Raw genomic sequence first — 20,287 nt, forward strand, 5'->3', positions numbered from 1 at the left:
CTTCCCTCCTTTTAAACATATTTTTTAAGCTAAGATGATTGTCAGCAAGAAGGTAATGTCACACTCTCTAGCATTGAAATCTCTCAAGTGCCTGAGCCTTCCAGCTGTCCAGGCAGGCAGCCAAACACACAGATGGCATAATACCGGGCGCCTCAGTGACTAAGTGTATAGCACCCTTGTACAATGGTTCAGAGGTGCCAAAGTAAAGGAAAAAATGTAAAAACGGTTTAAAGAACACGCGACACCCATGCTACCCTAGAAATAAAAAACACATATATAAGTAGATACAGTAAATACTAGTTCTACTTGCACAACAGATGTATTGTGCTATCCACGTAATGATTCCAGTAAAAATAACGGAAAAGCAGAGAATCCTATTCTAGGCAGTGGCCATCTTGCTAAGCTAACACTGACATCATATCCTCCCTGACTCTTGTTTTCCCCCTCCCTTCTCTTGCTCATTGTGTATTCATTAGCTGCCCTCCTCCCAGAGTCTTAAGACACTCCCACTGAGGTGTATACTAGGAACTGCACTGTCTTTTTTTTCTTTTGTAAACACAAGTGAGCAGGGGATCGTATTTCAGATAAGCAGCTGGCAGGGAAAAGGAGGAATATATTATAGATAAAAAGAACCCCCAGCATGCAACTGTTTGGCGCTGACTACTAAAGAGCCAGTGCTCCTAAGATAGTGGTGGCTAACCTTGGCACTCCAGCTGTGGTGGAACTACAAGTCCCATGAGGCATTGCAATACTCTGATGACTCTAAGCAAAACTTGGGGAGGCAGAGGCATGATGGGATTTGTAGTTTTGTCACAGCTGGAATGCCAAGGTTAGCCATCACTGTCCTAAGGTATGTGATAACTCCAAACCATAACAGCAGAAACTTTTTTGTAAGTTTTGAATGCAGGATTAGCAACTTTATCACTTAATACACTCAGACCAGTTGCTGTTGAAATTTGATGTTTATGGTGACAATCTCGCCTTAAAAAGAGGAGGCGAAGGTGGACTTGCCTCCTCCAAGACGACTCAAATGCAGAACAAAGAAACTTTATTGGTCTAAAAATCCAACTCCCCCCCCAATACCAGTAATAAAAAACATTGTAACACGTTTCTCGGGACTATGTCTGCTTCATCAGGCAAGTAAGAGAGTGAAACCCCCATTGAGCTTATGGAAGAGCCCAGCGCCCATCCCTGAGAAACGTGTTGCCGTTTTTTATGAGTTGTTGGATTTTTGGACCAATAAAGTTTCTTCCTTTTGCATTTCTGGGTCTTCTTGGAGGAGGTAAGTCCATCATTGTCTCCTCTCTTTAAACAGTTTTTAAATATTTTACTTCACTTCGAGGCCTCTGAACATTGAAACTGTAAAGTGTTTCACCCGGAATGGAGGGTCATTTTTGGAGCCTTGCTGCAGAGAGTAACTTGTTAGCCTGAGTTGTTCTGAGGTTGTTCTCCCCACTTGCCTACTGTGTGGCCACTGATGTATTATCCACTATCAAATGATGACTTAGTGGTACAGCCCTTGAAGGCTTGTAATCCTAAGTGCACTGTATGTTGGTTTTATCAGGTAAGTATCAGGTTATTTATACAACACTGACATCTTCCACAGCTTTTTTCAGAGTACAAGTGGTCTCCTACTTACAAACAGGATCCAATCCAGGAAATCAAATTTGTTCTTAAAGTGAACCAGAGATGAAGCACCCTTATGTATTTACCACATATATCAGTGGGAACATTAGAGAAAACACCAACCCTGCTCTCTATTTCATCCTTCACTGCTCAGCCTGCTTGTTATCAGCCCTGATAAAATCCCCGACTGAGCATTCAGTCTGGCTTTGCTCAGGAATCATTATAGCGGAGTCTGTCTTCTCTGATGTCTTTTCAAGCCCAAGCCCGCCCCCTTGTGGCTCTGCTTTCCCCTTTCTGTATACTTGCAGCAACACAGAGAGCTGTGATGAGATAGGAGGAGCTGCTAATGTAAGGGCAATGCATATTCAAAAACTTTTTTTTTAATCTACCGGTATATTTATCAGAAGAGGTTTTTAGAAATGGTGATTTCATTTTGCACACAGCCCACTAAATAATATGCTTTTCTGATGAACTGTGTTTTGCATGGAGTTTTAGTAAAACATAAAAAAAGGCACACCAGAGCGGCGAAAATACCAGGTATAGTATTTCTTTTGTAAAATCTATCGGGGGATATGTTTATTTTCTGCCAAAGCGTTCATCTCTGGTTTCCTTTAAGGTGAGTTGCGTGTTCTACATACTGTAACGTGTGGATAAATAATTTACTTTCAAACAGATCTGAATTTTGACCATACAACATAAATTATGTTTTTTTGGTTGTTTTTAATATGTTCTAAAATACAACAGTCTGTACAATACTGTAATGTGTAACAAACACAATATGTAATAACAAGAACAGTAAAGTATATTTTGTACTTGAGGACAACTTTGTGTGTAGGAGAGGTTTGTAACTTGAATAGTTTGTGAAAGGGTGACTATCTTATTGTTTAGTATTTACATAGTGCATATTCCGCAGCACTTTACAGACTACATAGTCATGTCACTGACTGTCCTCAGTGGAGCTCACAGTCTAATCCTACCATAGTCATAGTGTAATGTCCTACCATATTATTATTATGTATTTATATAGCACGGACATCTTTTGCAGCACTTTACAGAGTACATAGCCCTGTCACTGACTGTCCTCAGTGGAGCTCACAGTCTAATCCTACCATATTATTATTATGTATTTATATAGCACGGACATCTTCTGCAGCACTTTACAGAGTACATAGTCATGTCCTGGCTGTCCTCATAGGAGCTCACAATCTAATGCTACCATAGCCATAGTCTAATGTCCTATCATATTATTATTATGTATTTATATAGCACACTGACAACTTCTGCAGCACTGTACAGAGTACACAGTCATGTCATTGACTGTCCTCACAGGAGCTCACAATCTAATCCAACCATAGATCATATGTCCATTATAGTTTAGGGGTAAACCAATTAAAGGACAACTGAGGTGACATGATGAGATAGACATGTGTATGTACAGTGCCTAGCACACAAATAACTATGCTGTGTTCCTTCTCTCTCTGCCTGAAAGAGTTAAATAACAGGTATGTAAGTGGTTGACTCAGTCCGGACTCTAATAAGAAATTACCCTTTTTACCCCTTTCTTGCTCTCAGAAGCCAATTTCTGCTAGGAAAGTGTTTTATAGTTGGAATTTCTTATCAGTGAGGGTCACACTGTAGTCACTTCCTGTCTGAGTCAGGACTGAGTCAGCCACTTACCGTACGTACCTGATATTTAACTCTTTCAGGCAGAGAACGGGAAAAAAAGCACAAAAGCATAGTTGTGTGCTAGACACTGTACATGCACATGTCAATCTCATCATGTCACTTCGGGTATCCTTTAACTTATCTGTATGTATTTTTTGGGATGTGGGAGGACAGTGCTGGAACAAGGATATGGAGAGAGGAAAGGCTCTATGGGATCCAGAGCCTTCCCTTAGCATAGGTATGTTTTGTTTGCAGGATGCTTCAATTTCACTTTAGTAATGTCTGTGCAGGCTACAACATCCAGACACAAATAAGACACACACACAAACAGAGCACAGACACACACACAGAGCACAGACACACAGAGCAAAGACACACGGGTATGGTCTCTGCAGGAGTTGTTCCGTTTTAAATGTAACTGCTAATGCATACAGCCCCCATGCCAGGCTGACTGTGCTTCCATGCAAACAAATCATGCTACTGCTGTCCAGGAAAGCCTCGATCATTGCTTATCCCCTTAACCTCACAATGACAAGAGAATGAAAGCAAAAACACACAGAACCAGGGGGAAGTTTTTTGGTTTTTTTTATTTAAACTTTTCCTCCGATATGCAAAGGATACAAGTCCGCCCCCTGTACCCCCCTCCCCCCAACTTACAATTTCCGGGCACTTTTGACTATTCTGCATTGTATAATCAGCTATGTAGTGCAAATGTATTGAGTAAATATACATCACAGTATACAGGACAGGTTATATGTGCAAAGTACTCATTTGCAGAAAGAAGATCACTGACCAGAAATGACTACAGTATAGTAAAAAAATTCTAATTTTTTTTGAAAAAACAAAACTCTGCCTTTGTGAATAAAGGTTTACCATGCATTATTTTTTTTATGTTTAGGCTTGAAGTTGTTTATTGTTATGGAAGCTGAGCTCTGGTTAAAAAAGGACCACCGTGTCTATTGGTGGCTCTTTAGAAAGAATAAAGGAAGGATGCTTATAAAACCGAAGTTGTGGTCACATGACTACTTCTACCACTTCCTCCAGCTCTGTGTCCCATACCTCCTCCAGAACTGGCTCCAGGGGGCAAGTCTCCACCCCTCTCCAAGCTCTTAAAGGGAACCTGAAGCGAGAAGTATATGGAGGATGCCATATTTACTTTCTTTTAAACAATACCAGTTGCCTGGCAGCCCTGCTGGTCTATTTGGCTGCAGTAGTGTCAGAATCACACCAGAAACAAGCATGCAGCTAATCCCGTCAGATCTGACAATCATGTCAGGAACAGCTGATCTGCTGCATGCTTGTTCTGGGGCTATGGCTGAAAAGTATTAGAGGCAGAGGATCAGCAGGACAGAAATATACCTCTCGCCTCAAGTTCCTTTTAAGGAGTTCTTGAGATGCCACTTTGCAGGCCAGGGGTACAACATTTCCATATAGTCCCTCCTCCAGCGCCAGGAAGGAAAAAAAGTGCACCGTTACATCTAAAGTACTCCAGGTTTTAAAGGTCCACTATTGCGAAAATGCTAACATTTTAAATACATGTAAATACATACAACTGCGAAGTATGTTGCTTCCAGAGTAAAATGAACCATAAACTACTTTTTTCCTATGTTGCTGTTACTTACAGTAGGTAGCAGAAATCTGATAGAACCGACAGGTTTTTGGACTAGTTCATCTCCTCATGTGGGAATTCTCAGCATGACTTTTATTCTTTAGAAAGACACTCCCTGAAAAGGATTTATACAAAGTTTCTGCCCAGCTTCTCTACTCACTGCACACCTTTTTTGACAGTTGGACGGAGCAACTGCCATTTAATAAGTGCTTTTGAAAATAAAGAAAACCCTGAGAATGCCCTATGAGGAGATGGGCTAGTCCAAAACCTGTCAATTCTGTCAGATTTCTAGTACCTGCTGTAAGTGACAGCAACATAGGAGAAAAAGTTATTTATGGCTCATTTTATTCTGGAAGAAATGTGCTTCTTTGTATGGGTTTACATTTTAGCATTTTCGAGATAGTGGTCCTTTAAAAATGTTACACCCCTGCTTGCACGTATGCAGGGATGTAATATACACCTGCCTAATATACAATGTATGACCAATGTACCAATGTATACAACTTCTGAGGGCAGGGGAGGTAAAAAGGTCAACAGTTCATGTATTTTAACTCTGGGACACTTAATAGGCTGCCACTGATTAAAGACAGTTAAACATTCAATCTGCTTTGTAAATGTTTAAATATATAAGAAAACCCTGGGATACTTAAAAAAGGCATGTTTAGGAGTAGGAGGATAAATATAATTGTTTATCTCATTAGTTTATTTTCATCCTTGGGGTCACTTTAATGTCAGCACTGCATGAAACCATGAAACTTTTTTTTTCCTCTTCTACATAAAGTTACTTTTTTTTTTTAATTAGGTCTTGTGGGTTCTTTATTGAAAGCTTGATTTGCCATCAAAGTTCATTACAGCCAGTAATCCAGTAATATAACAACGTTCTCATTTTCCTGCTTCTGGTAGCTTCTCTCCCATCACCAGAAATAATTTACAATAAATACAGAATAAGCCACTCAATAAATATCTGAAGGCAGTAAGAAAAAAACAAAAAACAAAAACCAGCAGCAACTGTAACCGATCAGATTATGAAGCTTAGGCGACAACCAGCGTCCCATCCTGGCATCCATCAGGCTCTTCCATCCGAGGAATCCAGAGACCCAGCCGACCCAGCAAACTGCGGATACAGCTGCAGAATAAAAACATTCATACAGAATTTAGTTTTGAGAACCTCCGAAGACTCTTGCACACTACATGCGATTCCGATTTTTTACACGTCCGATTTTGGATTCAGATTAAAAATCTTAGCAACACGCAGTACGTTTTTTAATCGGAATCCAAAATCGGATCAGATTTAAAAAAAATGAAAAATCGGAATCGCATGTAGTGCGCAAGAGGCCTAAAACATTCCACCGAGAATCGCATCCTTGCAATAGCTACGGAACCAGCGAGTGGTCAGAGACAGAGCAGATGATTTAGGCAGTTGTCTAATGCCGGGTCTAGTGCAGCACAACCTCAGTCCCTTTAGATCAAATACTTTGATCACCACTGGCCTGCTGACACGCAGTTTAAATATTACACGGGCACACGGCTCGCAGCTAGGGGAGCGGTTGCCAGATCTGGTCTGGCATGGCGTCAGCCTATGTGGGTCAAAACCCGGCTGCGCGGTGCAAGGCTACCTTTCCACTGTAGTGTGAAATTTTTTGCATAAAAAATAATAATCGCATGGGATTTGGTGAAAATTCACTTTTAAATTTGTATGTGTTTTATGCGAATTTTCATACGCGAAAATTATTTAAATATAACATGCTCTGCCTACTAACAGCTTAGTCATGACTACTGACAACTTTCTGTAACCATGGATTTAATGCGAATTTTTTACGCAAAGAACACAAAAACTTGCGTTGCTATTGATTGCCTATGCATAGCATTGTACGCGAATCATATGCGATGTCCGAAAAAAATTATGCAGGACCTCAGATTTTTTCACACTTACGAAAATTTGCAATGAATGTAACCGGCCCCATTCACTACCATTAGTTGGCAAATCAATGCAAGTTTTCTATGCAAAAAATCTTTAACAAAACGCACAAGTGGAAACCTAGCCTAATTACCTTAGCATGCGCGCTCTGGGGTGGAGCTACAGTGCAGAGGTGGCAATGTCTCCCCACCCCACTGATGTCAGGGCGCCTCCCTGCTGTAGTGTGAGGTGGACCCACGGCACCCTGCACAGTGGGGAAAAGTGCAGGAGGGGATTGTGGGTGATTGATTAAAATGGCTTGGGAAGGGTTAAAACACACTGAACTGTGCTTAAAGGGGAACATGAGATGGGGGTACAAAAATTATACATACCTGGGGCTTCCTCCAGCCCCCTCCAGGCTGATCGCTCTCTCGCCGTCCTCCAGCGCCCCCCGGATCCTCTGCAATTCGGCCCGGAAAGTTTTTCGGTCTGGAGTGTACTGCACATGCCCAGACTGGCTGCGTGCAGAATGCTCTCGGCACGGAAGCGAGAAGGGGAGATGTATGTGAACAGACTACTTCAACTGAAGGATTTTTGGGCCACTTTGTGGAGTATCCAGATGGCACAAGAGGATGGCGAGGGAGCGATCAGGCTGGAGGGGGCTGGAGGAAGCCACAGGTATGTATAATTTTTTTTAATCCCCCGTCTCAGGTGCACTTTAAATCTGTAGAACTTTACTTACATGGTTGGTCCATGAGGTCCCTCAGCATCCTCTGGGTCCCCTCCATTCTCCTGTTAGCGGCTCCGTAAGATGTGCAACCCGTACTCTAGTCACGCCAACTGCGCGAGTGCGATCCTGTCTGAGCGCCCTTCTGTCGCCGGGAGCATTCTGCGCGGTTCATTATTTTAAGACATCTTACGGAGCCACCAGCGGGAGAACAGAGAGAACTCTGAGGGGCATACCTATTATATAGCCGCCGGGAGACTTGGACGCAGGATACAGCCGATATATGCTGCACAAGTTCCCAGCCGTGTTAATTACTATTCCCCCTCCAGGTCCACGTGGATAGTGGGGAAAGATGTAATTGGTCTTCCAGCTATTGCTGGCGGCCGAATTACAGTGTTTTTGTAGTAATTTGTGCTCTGTCTTCTGATGGGGCCGAAGTACTTACTGAGCGCCGCTATAGCTGTAATTCCTATTAAGGCCTATGGTGGCGCCGGCTGCACCCACATCTCCTGCGCTGTTTTTACAGCGCTCCCTCTGAGGGACCTCACGGACTATGGGGGAGCTAGAGAAAGCCCCAGGTAAGAATAAAGTCACAGATTTAAAGAGGAACTCCAGTGAAAATAATGTAATAAAAAAAGTGCTTCATTTTTACAATAATTATGTATAAATGATTTAGTCAGTGTTTGCTCATTGTAAAATCTTTTAAATCCCTGATTTACATTCTGACATTTATCACATGGTGACAAATTTTTACTGTTGGTAGGTGATGTAGCTGCTGCATGCTTTTTTGGCAGATGGAAACAGCTGTAAACCGTTATTTCCCACAATGCAACAAGGTTCACAGACAGGAAACTGCCAGGAGTACCGCGGTCCTCAGAGTTTCTTGTGGGAGGGGTTTCACCACAATATCAGTCATACAGCGCCCCCTGATGGTCTGTTTATGAAAAGGAATAGATTTCTCATGTAAAAGGGGGTATCAGCTACTGATTGGGATAAAGTTCAATTCTTGGTCGGAGTTTCTCTTTAAGCACAGTTCAGGTTCCAATGTCAGTTAGTTATCCTGCATTGTATAGGAGCTATTAGCTTTAAGCTGTTACCAGCTGGGGTGGAAACTGGATTTTGTGTATTTATTTGGGAGAAGCCTTACCTGCTGTCAGTGTTTCTGTGCTGCCCCCTTCGTAGCACTGGCCACAGTGGTCACTGCGTCCACAATGCGGTTACCCTCCGGCTGGTCAAAGAAGTATTCCTTTAACGTAAATAAGAGAGACATTGTTATAAAAGCTTCTCCCGCAGGTCAATGAAAGCTGTACTGCTGGCATTGTGTGATAGATCAACCAGATGCTAATACTTCTAACTTCCTATGTAACTTGGAAACTGACCTATCAATTTTTTATTGAAGATTAAAAAGCTTTTATTGGAAGGAAATCTGGGTATAAATTACATTTAGTTGGTGGTGCATCCCATATGTTGACAATTGGGAACATTAGAGAAAGGGTGCAGATGTTGGTATTAATTCTGTTCACTCAATAAGGGTGGATATTGGCATATAGTGGCTGGATAGTGTAATGGTTAAGGGCTCTGCCTCCGACACAGGAGACCAGGGTTGGTATCTTGGCTCTTCCTGTTCAGTAAGCACCTATTTCAGTTGAACACAGTGAAACCAGCGCAGGAGACTTGGGCGCCACCATAGGCCATAATAGGAATTACGGCTATAGCAGGCACAGGGAGTAACTTCGGCGCTGTCAGAAGACGGAGCTGAAGTTACTTATAAAACACAATAATTCGGCCTCCAGCAATAGCTGGAAGCCAAATTATTTCATTCTCCACCATCCATGGCAGCCTGGAGGGGGAATAGTATTTAACACGGCCGGGACTTGTGCAGCAGCAGGATCAGCCATATACCGGCTGTATCCTGCGCCCAAGTCTCCCGCGCCGATACCTCTCGTACGCATTTCAATACTACTACTGCCTATAGAGCTCCTCTAGTGGCTGCAGCTCTGGCCCAACACTGCTACTGCCTATACAGAGCTCCCTAGTGGCTGCAGCTCTGGCCTAACACTGCTACTGCGTATAGAGTGCCCCTAGTGGCTGCAGCTCTGGCCTAACACTGCTACTGCGTATATAGCGCCCCCTAGTGGCTGCAGCTCTGGCCTAACACTGCTACTGCCTATACAGAGCCCCCTAGTGGCTGCAGCTCTGGCCTAACACTGCTACTGCGTATAGAGTGCCCCTAGTGGCTGCAGCTCTGGCCTAACACTGCTACTGCCTATAGAGCTCCCCCTAGTGGTTGCAGCTCTGGCCTAACACTGCTACTGCCTATAGAGCACTCCCTAGTGGCTGCAGCTCTGGCCTAACACTGCTACTGCGTATATAGCGCCCCCTAGTGGCTGCAGCTCTGGCCTAACACTGCTACTGCCTATACAGAGCCCCCTAGTGGCTGCAGCTCTGGCCTAACACTGCTACTGCGTATAGAGTGCCCCTAGTGGCTGCAGCTCTGGCCTAACACTGCTACTGCCTATACAGAGCCCCCTAGTGGCTGCAGCTCTGGCCTAACACTGCTACTGCCTATACAGAGCCCCCTAGTGGCTGCAGCTCTGGCCTAACACTGCTACTGCGTATATAGCGCCCCCTAGTGGCTGCAGCTCTGGCCTAACACTGCTACTGCCTATAGAGCTCCCCCTAGTGGTTGCAGCTCTGGCCTAACACTGCTACTGCCTATAGAGCGCCCCCTAGTGGTTGCAGCTCTGGCCTAACACTGCTACTGCCTATAGAGCACCCCCTAGTGGCTGCAGCACTGGCGCAGCCAGTAGAAAAGCGCGATATAAATGTTCTGTGTCTGACCTATCCAATGCAGCTGCTGTATTCCATTGGTCCATTTCCAAGCTGCATCAAATTACCATAAAATGAGCATCAACTCATTAAAACTTACAAGCTCCTGAAAGCAATGTGGCATATCACAGCGGTGTCGCCCGGGGCCTTGGATTGCTGCTGTATGGCGACCGGGTAGCGTCCTGCTCCCTGTGTCCCCTCATGCTCTCCAGTTTGCTTTCTGCGTTGCACCGCTGACTTCCTCAAAAGGTGTGTGACGTGGTTGCGTCAGGCGTACTGGCTCCGCCCCAGAGAGAGTGAGGGGACACGGAATGGGACGCCACCCATTTGCCATACAGCAGCAATCCAGGGCCCTGGGGGACATCGCTGTGATATTACACATTGCTTTTAGGAGCCTGTACGTTTTAAATAGGCCCAGAAGCGTGGATGTTATTTCATCGGAGGTGCTAGGCTGTCATTGTTGCTGTATGCTCCATCCCCTATTGCCTGACGAAGCGGGGCCACACCTGCAAAACGTGTTGCATTGACCCTTTGGAGTGTATAATAAATACATTTGCTTGTTGATATAATATCAACCTGTTTTTGTGTCTGCTTGGAGGAGGCAAGTCCACCACTGCCTCCCCCGGTTTTATTTCTTTTTAAGTTTGGGCTACTTTTATCCTTTTGGCGCCTCTGTTCATTTCCACTTTACAGCAAAGGTGCAGATTTTGGCATTAATGCTGTTCACTCAGTACGGGTGGATATTGGCATATAGGTGGCACAGAATTGTAGGAGTTAAAACATTACCCATGAATATTTTACATGTATCAAAACAGAAAAAGGAAAACCATGTCCAAATGCTTGGCTCACTTCCCAATATCCTGACGTCCTAGTACTGGACCACACAGAAATCACAGTGAGTTATATAACACCTACCACCCCACCCCCACCTTCCCTTTCTCAACTAACTAACTGAATTTATTTATTTGTTCACTGTTATAGAGGGTGCCTCCAGGGATACAGATGTAGCTGTGGTTGCCCTTTTTCAAACTAAGTATAATGGCTGCTTTCTGTTTTGATATCACTTTGTAAACATTATCTAATTATTATAACCGGTTACTGATCAGAGATCCAGTCCAAAAAGCCTGCTACAATCCAACTCCATCTTCAGAATGCTTCCTTAGCAGCCCTCATATTGATTCCCTAGCAACACAGCAGCCATTCCTGAGTTCCTGGTGTGCTGGCCAGTGGAACAGTCTAGGGCAGTTACATCTGTGGTTACAAACATAGGGCTTTTCCTGAAAAGGTTTTCACATAGGTCTCTGTCACTCTGCCTTCTGTTGTGATGCTCAAAGCAAACTACAAGAGCCTTTTCTTACCCCGCAGCCCACTGCCAACAACACATGAAGGAGCATGATGGCCACCAGGGTGGAGATGGCGACTTTGCGGTTATCCTCGCGTACGGCCGGCCAGAACGTCAGCATGAGAACAGCTCCGGAGAGACACATGGCTACAGACATCAGGACCCAGCGCAGGATTTCCAGATGTATGATCCAAAGAAGCTGTACAGAGATGACAATTAGACCAGAGAAGAATACAGGGAAATAAAAATACAATGTAGCTGAGGTAGCTAACTACCAATAATAGCCACTTCCCTGCCACAGGTTATGTCTGCTTAAAAACCACAGGAATTTTCACATCATGCTCCTCCCATTCATTCACAAATAACTTTATCGCTACTTATAACATTAAAATACTATATATTGTTTTTTGTGGGACAAACTTGGCTTGCTTTGGGTGGTATTTTTTTACTAAGAATTATTTTAAATTATATGCATTTTACAGGGAAGAATACGAAAAATCATACTTTCTCAGTTTTCAGCCATTATGGTTTAAAAATAAAAAGCTATAGAATACACACATTTTATTTGCCCATTTGTCCAGATTATTACAACATTCAAATGATGCCACTATTGGCAACAATTTTTTATTTGGAAATAGAGGTGTATATTTTGTGTTTCTGTATACCATATCAATAATAACAAGCCATTATTTGCAAAAATAACAGTAATATACCCTCATGATATACGTATTAAAAAGCTGACTCCCTAAGGTAACTATTTATGTATTTTTTAAAAAATGCTGTCACTTTTTTTTTATTTTTTAGTGTTTCATGATGGGAACTATGGGGAGGGGGAATAATGGGTTAATGAATAATGGGTTAATAAATAATGGGTTATGTATTTAGTTGACCACAAGATGACCCCACACTTTTTTTGTAGAACAATACATTGTAAATGTTATGTGTCTGCGTTTTACTTTCCTTTTGAGAATGAACACTGGCATCTCACTGATGCTGGTTTCATTCGTTAAAGGCACTTTGATCGACTTTGGGAACAGCTGTTCCCATTCACTGATCACGGACCAGCAGGATGGCGATGAAGGGATACGTGAGTGCGCCTGGGATCGGAGGCAAATAAACAAATACGCATATCTACGCCCCTGATGCGCAGGCAAAGTTTACAGAGGTGTATGTATGCATAGCAGGGATCTGGAAGAGGTTAAAGTGAACCAGAGACAAAGCACCCTCATGTATTTCACCATATATCAGTGGGAACATTAGAGGAAACACCTACCCTGCTCTCTGTTTCATCCTTCACTGCTCAGCCTGCTTGTTATCCACTCTGATAAAATCCCAGACTGAGCATTCAGTCTGGCTTTGCTCAGGAATCATTATAGCGAGTATGTCTTCTCTGATGTATTTTTAAGCCCAAGCCTGCCCACTTCTGGCTATGCTATAATGACTCAGCTATTCTGATTCCTGAGCAAAGCAGTCTGGGATTTTATCAGGGCTGATTAGAAGCAGGCTGAGCAGTGAAGGATGAAACAGAGAGCAGGGCAGGTGTTTTCTCTAATGTTCCCACTGATATATATGGTAAAATACATGAGGGTGCTTAGTCTACGGTTCACTTTCAGTTAAACTGGCCACATGTGTCTTTACAGATGCAGATATACAAATCCAAGTGAGCATCCTGGGTCTAACCTATTACACAGGTATGACAGAGTGATTGCAGCATCGGAAGACAATACAGAATGTTGTGTTTATTGGGGTAGGAACTCCTCAACCTAGACTTATGTTAAAGAGGAACTGTTCGAAAAATAATATCATGAATAAAATTGCTTATTTTGCTACAATATTTATTTATAAATGATTTAGTCAGTGTTTGCCCATTGTAAAATCTTTCCTCTCCCTGATTTACATTCTGAAATTTATCACGGGGACGACATCTTTAGTCCTGTCTGTAGATCTCTATGGAATTTTTGTTTACTGAAAGTTCTAAAGCCAGAGGAAAATACACCTGCTCTCCCAGAATGCTCTGGGGGAGTGAGAATTCCGCATATCTAAACAGCCTGGGGTTAAACAACACTGAAAGGGAGGGTCTACATACCAATATACAGCAACATATAGATATAGAAAGTATTTCTGATGCTGAAACCAGGAAAAATACAGTAAAAGTGAGTATCCTGAATAATTGACTGCATTCTGCTATATGTCACTACAGGGTCTCTTTAAGCTCTGTGCTCTGCTCTGTAAGGTAACCAGGTATAGGCTGTGTAATGTTCTATTCCCTTCAAGGTAACTGCATATTTCAGCTGTTTTGCTTCTTCTAGGAACTCTGTTCTTCTATAATTAATGGCTAGAAAATGAGGATGTAAGTTTAGGTGACACTTTCCAGTGCAGCGGGTGACGCACTCACAGAGGTGGGGATGTAGATGAACAGCGAGTATCCATAGACACACACGATCTCCAGGAAGGAGTAGGACACCATGCTCATGACTTTGCTGTGTCTCCAGGATAAGAAGCCCCATAGGGCCAGAGGCACCAGCCAGGCGTATGCATAGATAGCAGTAGCAGCAATGGAAACTGCAAAAAAGGAACAGACACTTAGTGAACAGATAATAAGCATCTTGCTTTTATTTGTATGAAAATTCCTTCATTAACTAGAAAACAAATCACTTTAAAGCACCTGGTGATATTCCCCTATATTATTAATGTCATGAAATCCCCAATTTACAAAGCTGGGATCTTCTAAGACTGCTCTGTGATTTGGCACAAGAAGCAGTCACTCCGCCCTCCTGTGACACGTCAACAGTCACTCCACATTCCTCCTGTGACACGTCAGCAGTCACTCCACATTTTTCCTGTGACACGTCAGCAGTCACTCCACATTCCTCATGTGACACGTCAGCAGTCACTCCACCCTCCTGTGACACGTCAGCAGTCACTCCACCCTCCTGTGGTGCGTCAGAAGTAACTCCGTCCTCCGGTGACACCTTAGCAGTCCTTCACCCTCCATTGACATGTCAGCAGTCTCTCCACCCTCCTGTGAAAAGTCAGCAGTCTCTCCACCCTCCTGTGAAAAGTCAGTAGTTACCCCACCCTCCTGTGACATGCCAGTAGTTACCCCGCCAGCAGTCACTACGCCCTACTGTGACACCTCAGCAGCCACTCCGCCCTCCATTGAAACATCAGCAGTCGTTCCGCCCTCCAGTGACACGTCAGCAGTCGTTCCGCCCTCCAGTGACACGTCAGCAGTCGTTCCGCCCTCCAGTGACACGTCAGCAGTCGTTCCGCCCTCCAGTGACACGTCAGCAGTCGTTCCGCCCTCCAGTGACACGTCAGCAGTCGTTCCGCCCTCCAGTGACACGTCAGCAGTCGTTCCGCCCTCCAGTGACACGTCAGCAGTCGTTCCGCCCTCCAGTGACACGTCAGCAGTCGTTCCGCCCTCCAGTGACACGTCAGCAGTCGTTCCGCCCTCCAGTGACACGTCAGCAGTCGTTCCGCCCTCCAGTGACACGTCAGCAGTCGTTCCGCCCTCCAGTGACACGTCAGCAGTCGTTCCGCCCTCCAGTGACACGTCAGCAGTCGTTCCGCCCTCCAGTGACACGTCAGCAGTCGTTCCGCCCTCCAGTGACACGTCAGCAGTCGTTCCGCCCTCCAGTGACACGTCAGCAGTCGTTCCGCCCTCCAGTGACACGTCAGCAGTCGTTCCGCCCTCCAGTGACACGTCAGCAGTCGTTCCGCCCTCCAGTGACACGTCAGCAGTCGTTCCGCCCTCCAGTGACACGTCAGCAGTCGTTCCGCCCTCCAGTGACACGTCAGCAGTCGTTCCGCCCTCCAGTGACACGTCAGCAGTCGTTCCGCCCTCCAGTGACACGTCAGCAGTCGTTCCGCCCTCCAGTGACACGTCAGCAGTCGTTCCGCCCTCCAGTGACACGTCAGCAGTCGTTCCGCCCTCCAGTGACACGTCAGCAGTCGTTCCGCCCTCCAGTGACACGTCAGCAGTCGTTCCGCCCTCCAGTGACACGTCAGCAGTCGTTCCGCCCTCCAGTGACACGTCAGCAGTCGTTCCGCCCTCCAGTGACACGTCAGCAGTCGTTCCGCCCTCCAGTGACACGTCAGCAGTCGCTCCGCCCTCCAGTGACACGTCAGCAGTCGCTCCGCCCTCCAGTGACACGTCAGCAGTCGCTCCGCCCTCCAGTGACACGTCAGCAGTCGCTCCGCCCTCCAGTGACACGTCAGCAGTCGCTCCGCCCTCCAGTGACACGTCAGCAGTCACTCCGCCCTCCAGTGACACGTCAGCAGTCACTCCGCCCTCCAGTGACACGTCAGCAGTCACTCCGCCCTCCAGTGACACGTCAGCAGTCACTCCGCCCTCCAGTGACACGTCAGCAGTCACTCCGCCCTCCAGTGACACGTCAGCAGTCACTCCGCCCTCCAGTGACACGTCAGCAGTCACTCCGCCCTCCAGTGACACGTCAGCAGTCACTCCGCCCTCCAGTGACACGTCAGCAGTCACTCCGCCCTCCAGTGACACGTCAGCAGTCACTCCGCCCTCCAGTGACACGTCAGCAGTCACTCCGCCCTCCAGTGACACGTCAGCAGTCACTCCGCCCTCCAGTGACACGTCAGCAGTCACTCCGCCCTCCAGTGACACGTCAGCAGTCACTCCGCCCTCCAGTGACACGTCAGCAGTCACTCCGCCCTCCAGTGACACGTCAGCAGTCACTCCGCCCTCCAGTGACACGTCGGCAGTCACTCCGCCCTCCAGTGACACGTCGGCAGTCACTCCGCCCTCCAGTGACACGTCGGCAGTCACTCCGCCCTCCAGTGACACGTCGGCAGTCACTCCGCCCTCCAGTGACACGTCGGCAGTCACTCCGCCCTCCAGTGACACGTCGGCAGTCACTCCGCCCTCCAGTGACACGTCGGCAGTCACTCCGCCCTCCAGTGACACGTCGGCAGTCACTCCGCCCTCCAGTGACACGTCGGCAGTCACTCCGCCCTCCAGTGACACGTCGGCAGTCACTCCGCGCTCCAGTGACACGTCGGCAGTCACTCCGCGCTCCAGTGACACGTCGGCAGTCACTCCGCGCTCCAGTGACACGTCGGCAGTCACTCCGCCCTCCAGTGACACGTCGGCAGTCACTCCGCCCTCCAGTGACACGTCGGCAGTCACTCCGCCCTCCAGTGACACGTCGGCAGTCACTCCGCCCTCCAGTGACACGTCGGCAGTCACTCCGCCCTCCAGTGACACGTCGGCAGTCACTCCGCCCTCCAGTGACACGTCGGCAGTCGTTCCGCCCTCCAGTGACACGTCGGCAGTCGTTCCGCCCTCCAGTGACACGTCGGCAGTCGTTCCGCCCTCCAGTGACACGTCGGCAGTCGTTCCGCCCTCCAGTGACACGTCGGCAGTCGTTCCGCCCTCCAGTGACACGTCGGCAGTCGTTCCGCCCTCCAGTGACACGTCGGCAGTCGTTCCGCCCTCCAGTGACACGTCAGCAGTCGTTCCGCCCTCCAGTGACACGTCAGCAGTCGTTCCGCCCTCCAGTGACACGTCAGCAGTCGTTCCGCCCTCCAGTGACACGTCAGCAGTCGTTCCGCCCTCCAGTGACACGTCAGCAGTCGTTCCGCCCTCCAGTGACACGTCAGCAGTCGTTCCGCCCTCCAGTGACACGTCAGCAGTCGTTCCGCCCTCCAGTGACACGTCAGCAGTCTCTCCGCCCTCCAGTGACACGTCAGCAGTCACTCCGCCCTCCAGTGACACGTCAGCAGTCACTCCGCCCTCCAGTGACACGTCAGCAGTCACTCCGCCCTCCAGTGACACGTCAGCAGTCACTCCGCCCTCCAGTGACACGTCAGCAGTCACTCCGCCCTCCAGTGACACGTCAGCAGTCACTCCGCCCTCCAGTGACACGTCAGCAGTCACTCCGCCCTCCAGTGACACGTCAGCAGTCACTCCGCCCTCCAGTGACACGTCAGCAGTCACTCCGCCCTCCAGTGACACGTCGGCAGTCACTCCGTCCTCCAGTGACACGTCGGCAGTCACTCCGTCTTCCAGTGACACATCGGCAGTCACTCCGTCCTCCAGTGACACATCGGCAGTCACTCCGTCCTCCAGTGACACATCGGCAGTCACTCCGTCCTCCTATGACATGTGAGCAGTCACCCCACCCTCAAGTGACACGTCAGCAGTCACTATGCCCTCCTGTGACATCACCAGTCACTATGCCCTCCTGTGACATCACCAGACACCCCGCCCTCCTGTGACACGTCAGCAGTCACTCCTCCCTCCTGTGACACTTCAGCAGTCTCTGTACTTATGTACTTACCTTTCCTGAATTCAGGCATGTAGCGGTAATGGGCCTCTCCGTGGTGCAGCAAGAAGTTGGACAGATTCCCGCTGATGGTGATGGTGAAGATCAGCGTGGCGCATATCCAGATCGGACCTTACAAAAAACGTTTTGTAGTTTTATACACAGTGACCCAAAAAACTCACAATTTACTGCCATGACCAGCTTAACATTGTATTCTTATATTTCCATTCAAATAAACCAGTCCACTAAGGACTCGATCAGTAAGAAAACATTGGGCCAATCCAATGGACTTCCTGTGATCTTGACTGGTCCAATTGCAAGCTGCATACAATGTGCATGCAAGCCAGGATTACCAGCCAGCATCAGTCAGCCATTAAAGGACCTCTGTCGCGAAATTCTTAATTAAAAATACATGTAAACACATACAATTAAGAAGTACTTTTCTTCCAGAGTAAAATGAGCTATACATTACTTTTCTCCTATGCTGCTGTCACTTACAGTAGTTAGTAGGAATCTGACAGAACCGACATCTCCTCATGGGGGGTTCACAGCGATTTGAAAATGCACTTAGTGAATGGCAGTTGCTCTGTACAACTGCCAAAAAAGTGTATGGTGAACAGGGAGGCTGGCCAGCATCTTTGTATAAATCTTTTTAGGGAATGTCTATATAAAGAATAAAGGCCATGCTAAGAATCCCTTATGGAGAGATGGACTAACCCAAAACCTGTCGGTTCTGTCAGATTTCTACTACTTACTGTAAATGCCAGGAACATAGGAGAAAAGTAATGTATGGCTCATTTTACTATGGAAGAAACATACTTCTTATTTGTATGTGTTTTAAAAAAAGATTTTCGCAACAGTTCCTCTTCAACCATTTCAGCCTGCGGGGATTTTTCACCTTATGCATCAGAGCAATTTTCACCTCCCATTCATTCGCTAATAACGTTATCACTTCTTAACACAATTTATTGATCTATATCTTGTTTTTTCCGCCACTAATTAGGCTTTCTTTGGGTGGTACATTTTGCTAAGAATTATTTTTTTATAAGCAAGAAGTTTTAAATCAGGATGATACCATTTATTGGCTAACTAAAAATGAATAAAATAAGCAAGCTTTCGGCCTTGCAGCCTTCGTCTGGCTTATATCCTGTTAGTTTGCAAACTGGTGGTACAGACAGCTTATATACATGCAACATCAAAAGGGAAAACAGATATTTTTTTCAAGCATAAATACATGTCATTAAGATGCCTTAATTCACACAGACCATCGACCTGGGGTTAGAGGTTGTAAGCCAAGATAATAATCCTTGTTTACTCCATGCTCACATACCTGGGAGTTGGACTGACACAGAGGTATCGTAAATTCTTAGTTCACAAGTTCAGCTATAATGGCTGAGAAAAGTTCAAATGTCATCAGTCTCATACCAATATAGAAAGTTGTTGTCCTTATTCAAACCATTCTGCACAGCCTTGAACCAATTTATAAATTTTGTTTCTGCTATTAATCGATCATTTGACGTTTTGAAGCCACCCTTCAGGGCAGTGACACGAAGATCATCCATGCTGTGTCCGTTGAACCGAAAGTGTGTAGCAACTGGGAGCCCAGATTTGGTATCTTTAATAGTGTGCCTGTGTCCATTCATACGTTTGCGCAGAGTTTGTCCAGTTTCTCCCACGTACGTAACATTGGGGCATTTAGCACACATGATCAGATATACCAGATTGGTGGACCCACAGGAAAATGTACCTTGTACTCTGTACTCCTGTTGTGAACCTGGTATCGTTACCCTGTCAGTGGAGTAAATGTGTCTGCAGGTCCCACATATTTTTTTGTCGGCAGGGTGATGTTCCGTTTTGTTGAGGCCTATTCAAAGAATTCCTGACAATCATCTGTTTTAGATTGTGTGGTTGCCGATATGACAAGAGTGGAGGTTTAGGGAATATCGTTCTCAGTCTGTGATCCTTGTGTAATATGGGATGTAGTTCCTTAGCAATCCTCCTTAAGATTTCCAGGTGTGGGTTGTAGGTGACAACCAAAGGGACACGTTCCTCTTTCTGGTTCTGCTTATATTTCAGGAGTTCAGTCCTGGGGATGTTGCTGGCTTTCCTGATTTGGGCCTCAGCCATGGGAGGACTGTAACCTTGTTTAATGAAAGTGTTCTTAAGGTGATCCAGGTGCTTGTCTCTGTCCATCCTGTCAGAACAAATCCGGTTGTACCTTATTGCTTGGCTGTAAATTATAGAGTTCTTAATGTGCTTAGGATGAAAACTGTCATATCTTAGGTATGTGGGACGG

The 20,287-nt window shown here is 46.2% G+C and overlaps 1 protein-coding gene across 2 annotated transcripts in view; it reads right to left on the reverse strand.

Moving 5' to 3' along the window:
- Positions 1 to 4,914: 4,914 nt before the first annotated feature.
- YIPF1 (Yip1 domain family member 1) overlaps positions 4,915 to 20,287 on the reverse strand; it is a 118,921-nt gene continuing 103,548 nt past the window's right edge. For both annotated transcript variants that reach the window (XM_068238995.1, XM_068238994.1), the window contains exons 6-10: positions 18,007 to 18,123; positions 14,091 to 14,257; positions 11,712 to 11,894; positions 8,672 to 8,770; positions 4,915 to 6,026 (exon numbers count right to left, since the gene is read on the reverse strand). In XM_068238995.1, coding sequence (XP_068095096.1) covers positions 8,678 to 8,770; positions 11,712 to 11,894; positions 14,091 to 14,257; positions 18,007 to 18,123 — 560 coding nt within the window. In that variant the 3' untranslated portion in view covers positions 4,915 to 6,026; positions 8,672 to 8,677. The remainder of the gene's footprint in view (positions 6,027 to 8,671; positions 8,771 to 11,711; positions 11,895 to 14,090; positions 14,258 to 18,006; positions 18,124 to 20,287) is intronic.

Source organism: Hyperolius riggenbachi, chromosome 6 (assembly GCF_040937935.1).
Source record: "Hyperolius riggenbachi isolate aHypRig1 chromosome 6, aHypRig1.pri, whole genome shotgun sequence".
Taxonomy (NCBI): domain Eukaryota; kingdom Metazoa; phylum Chordata; class Amphibia; order Anura; family Hyperoliidae; genus Hyperolius; species Hyperolius riggenbachi.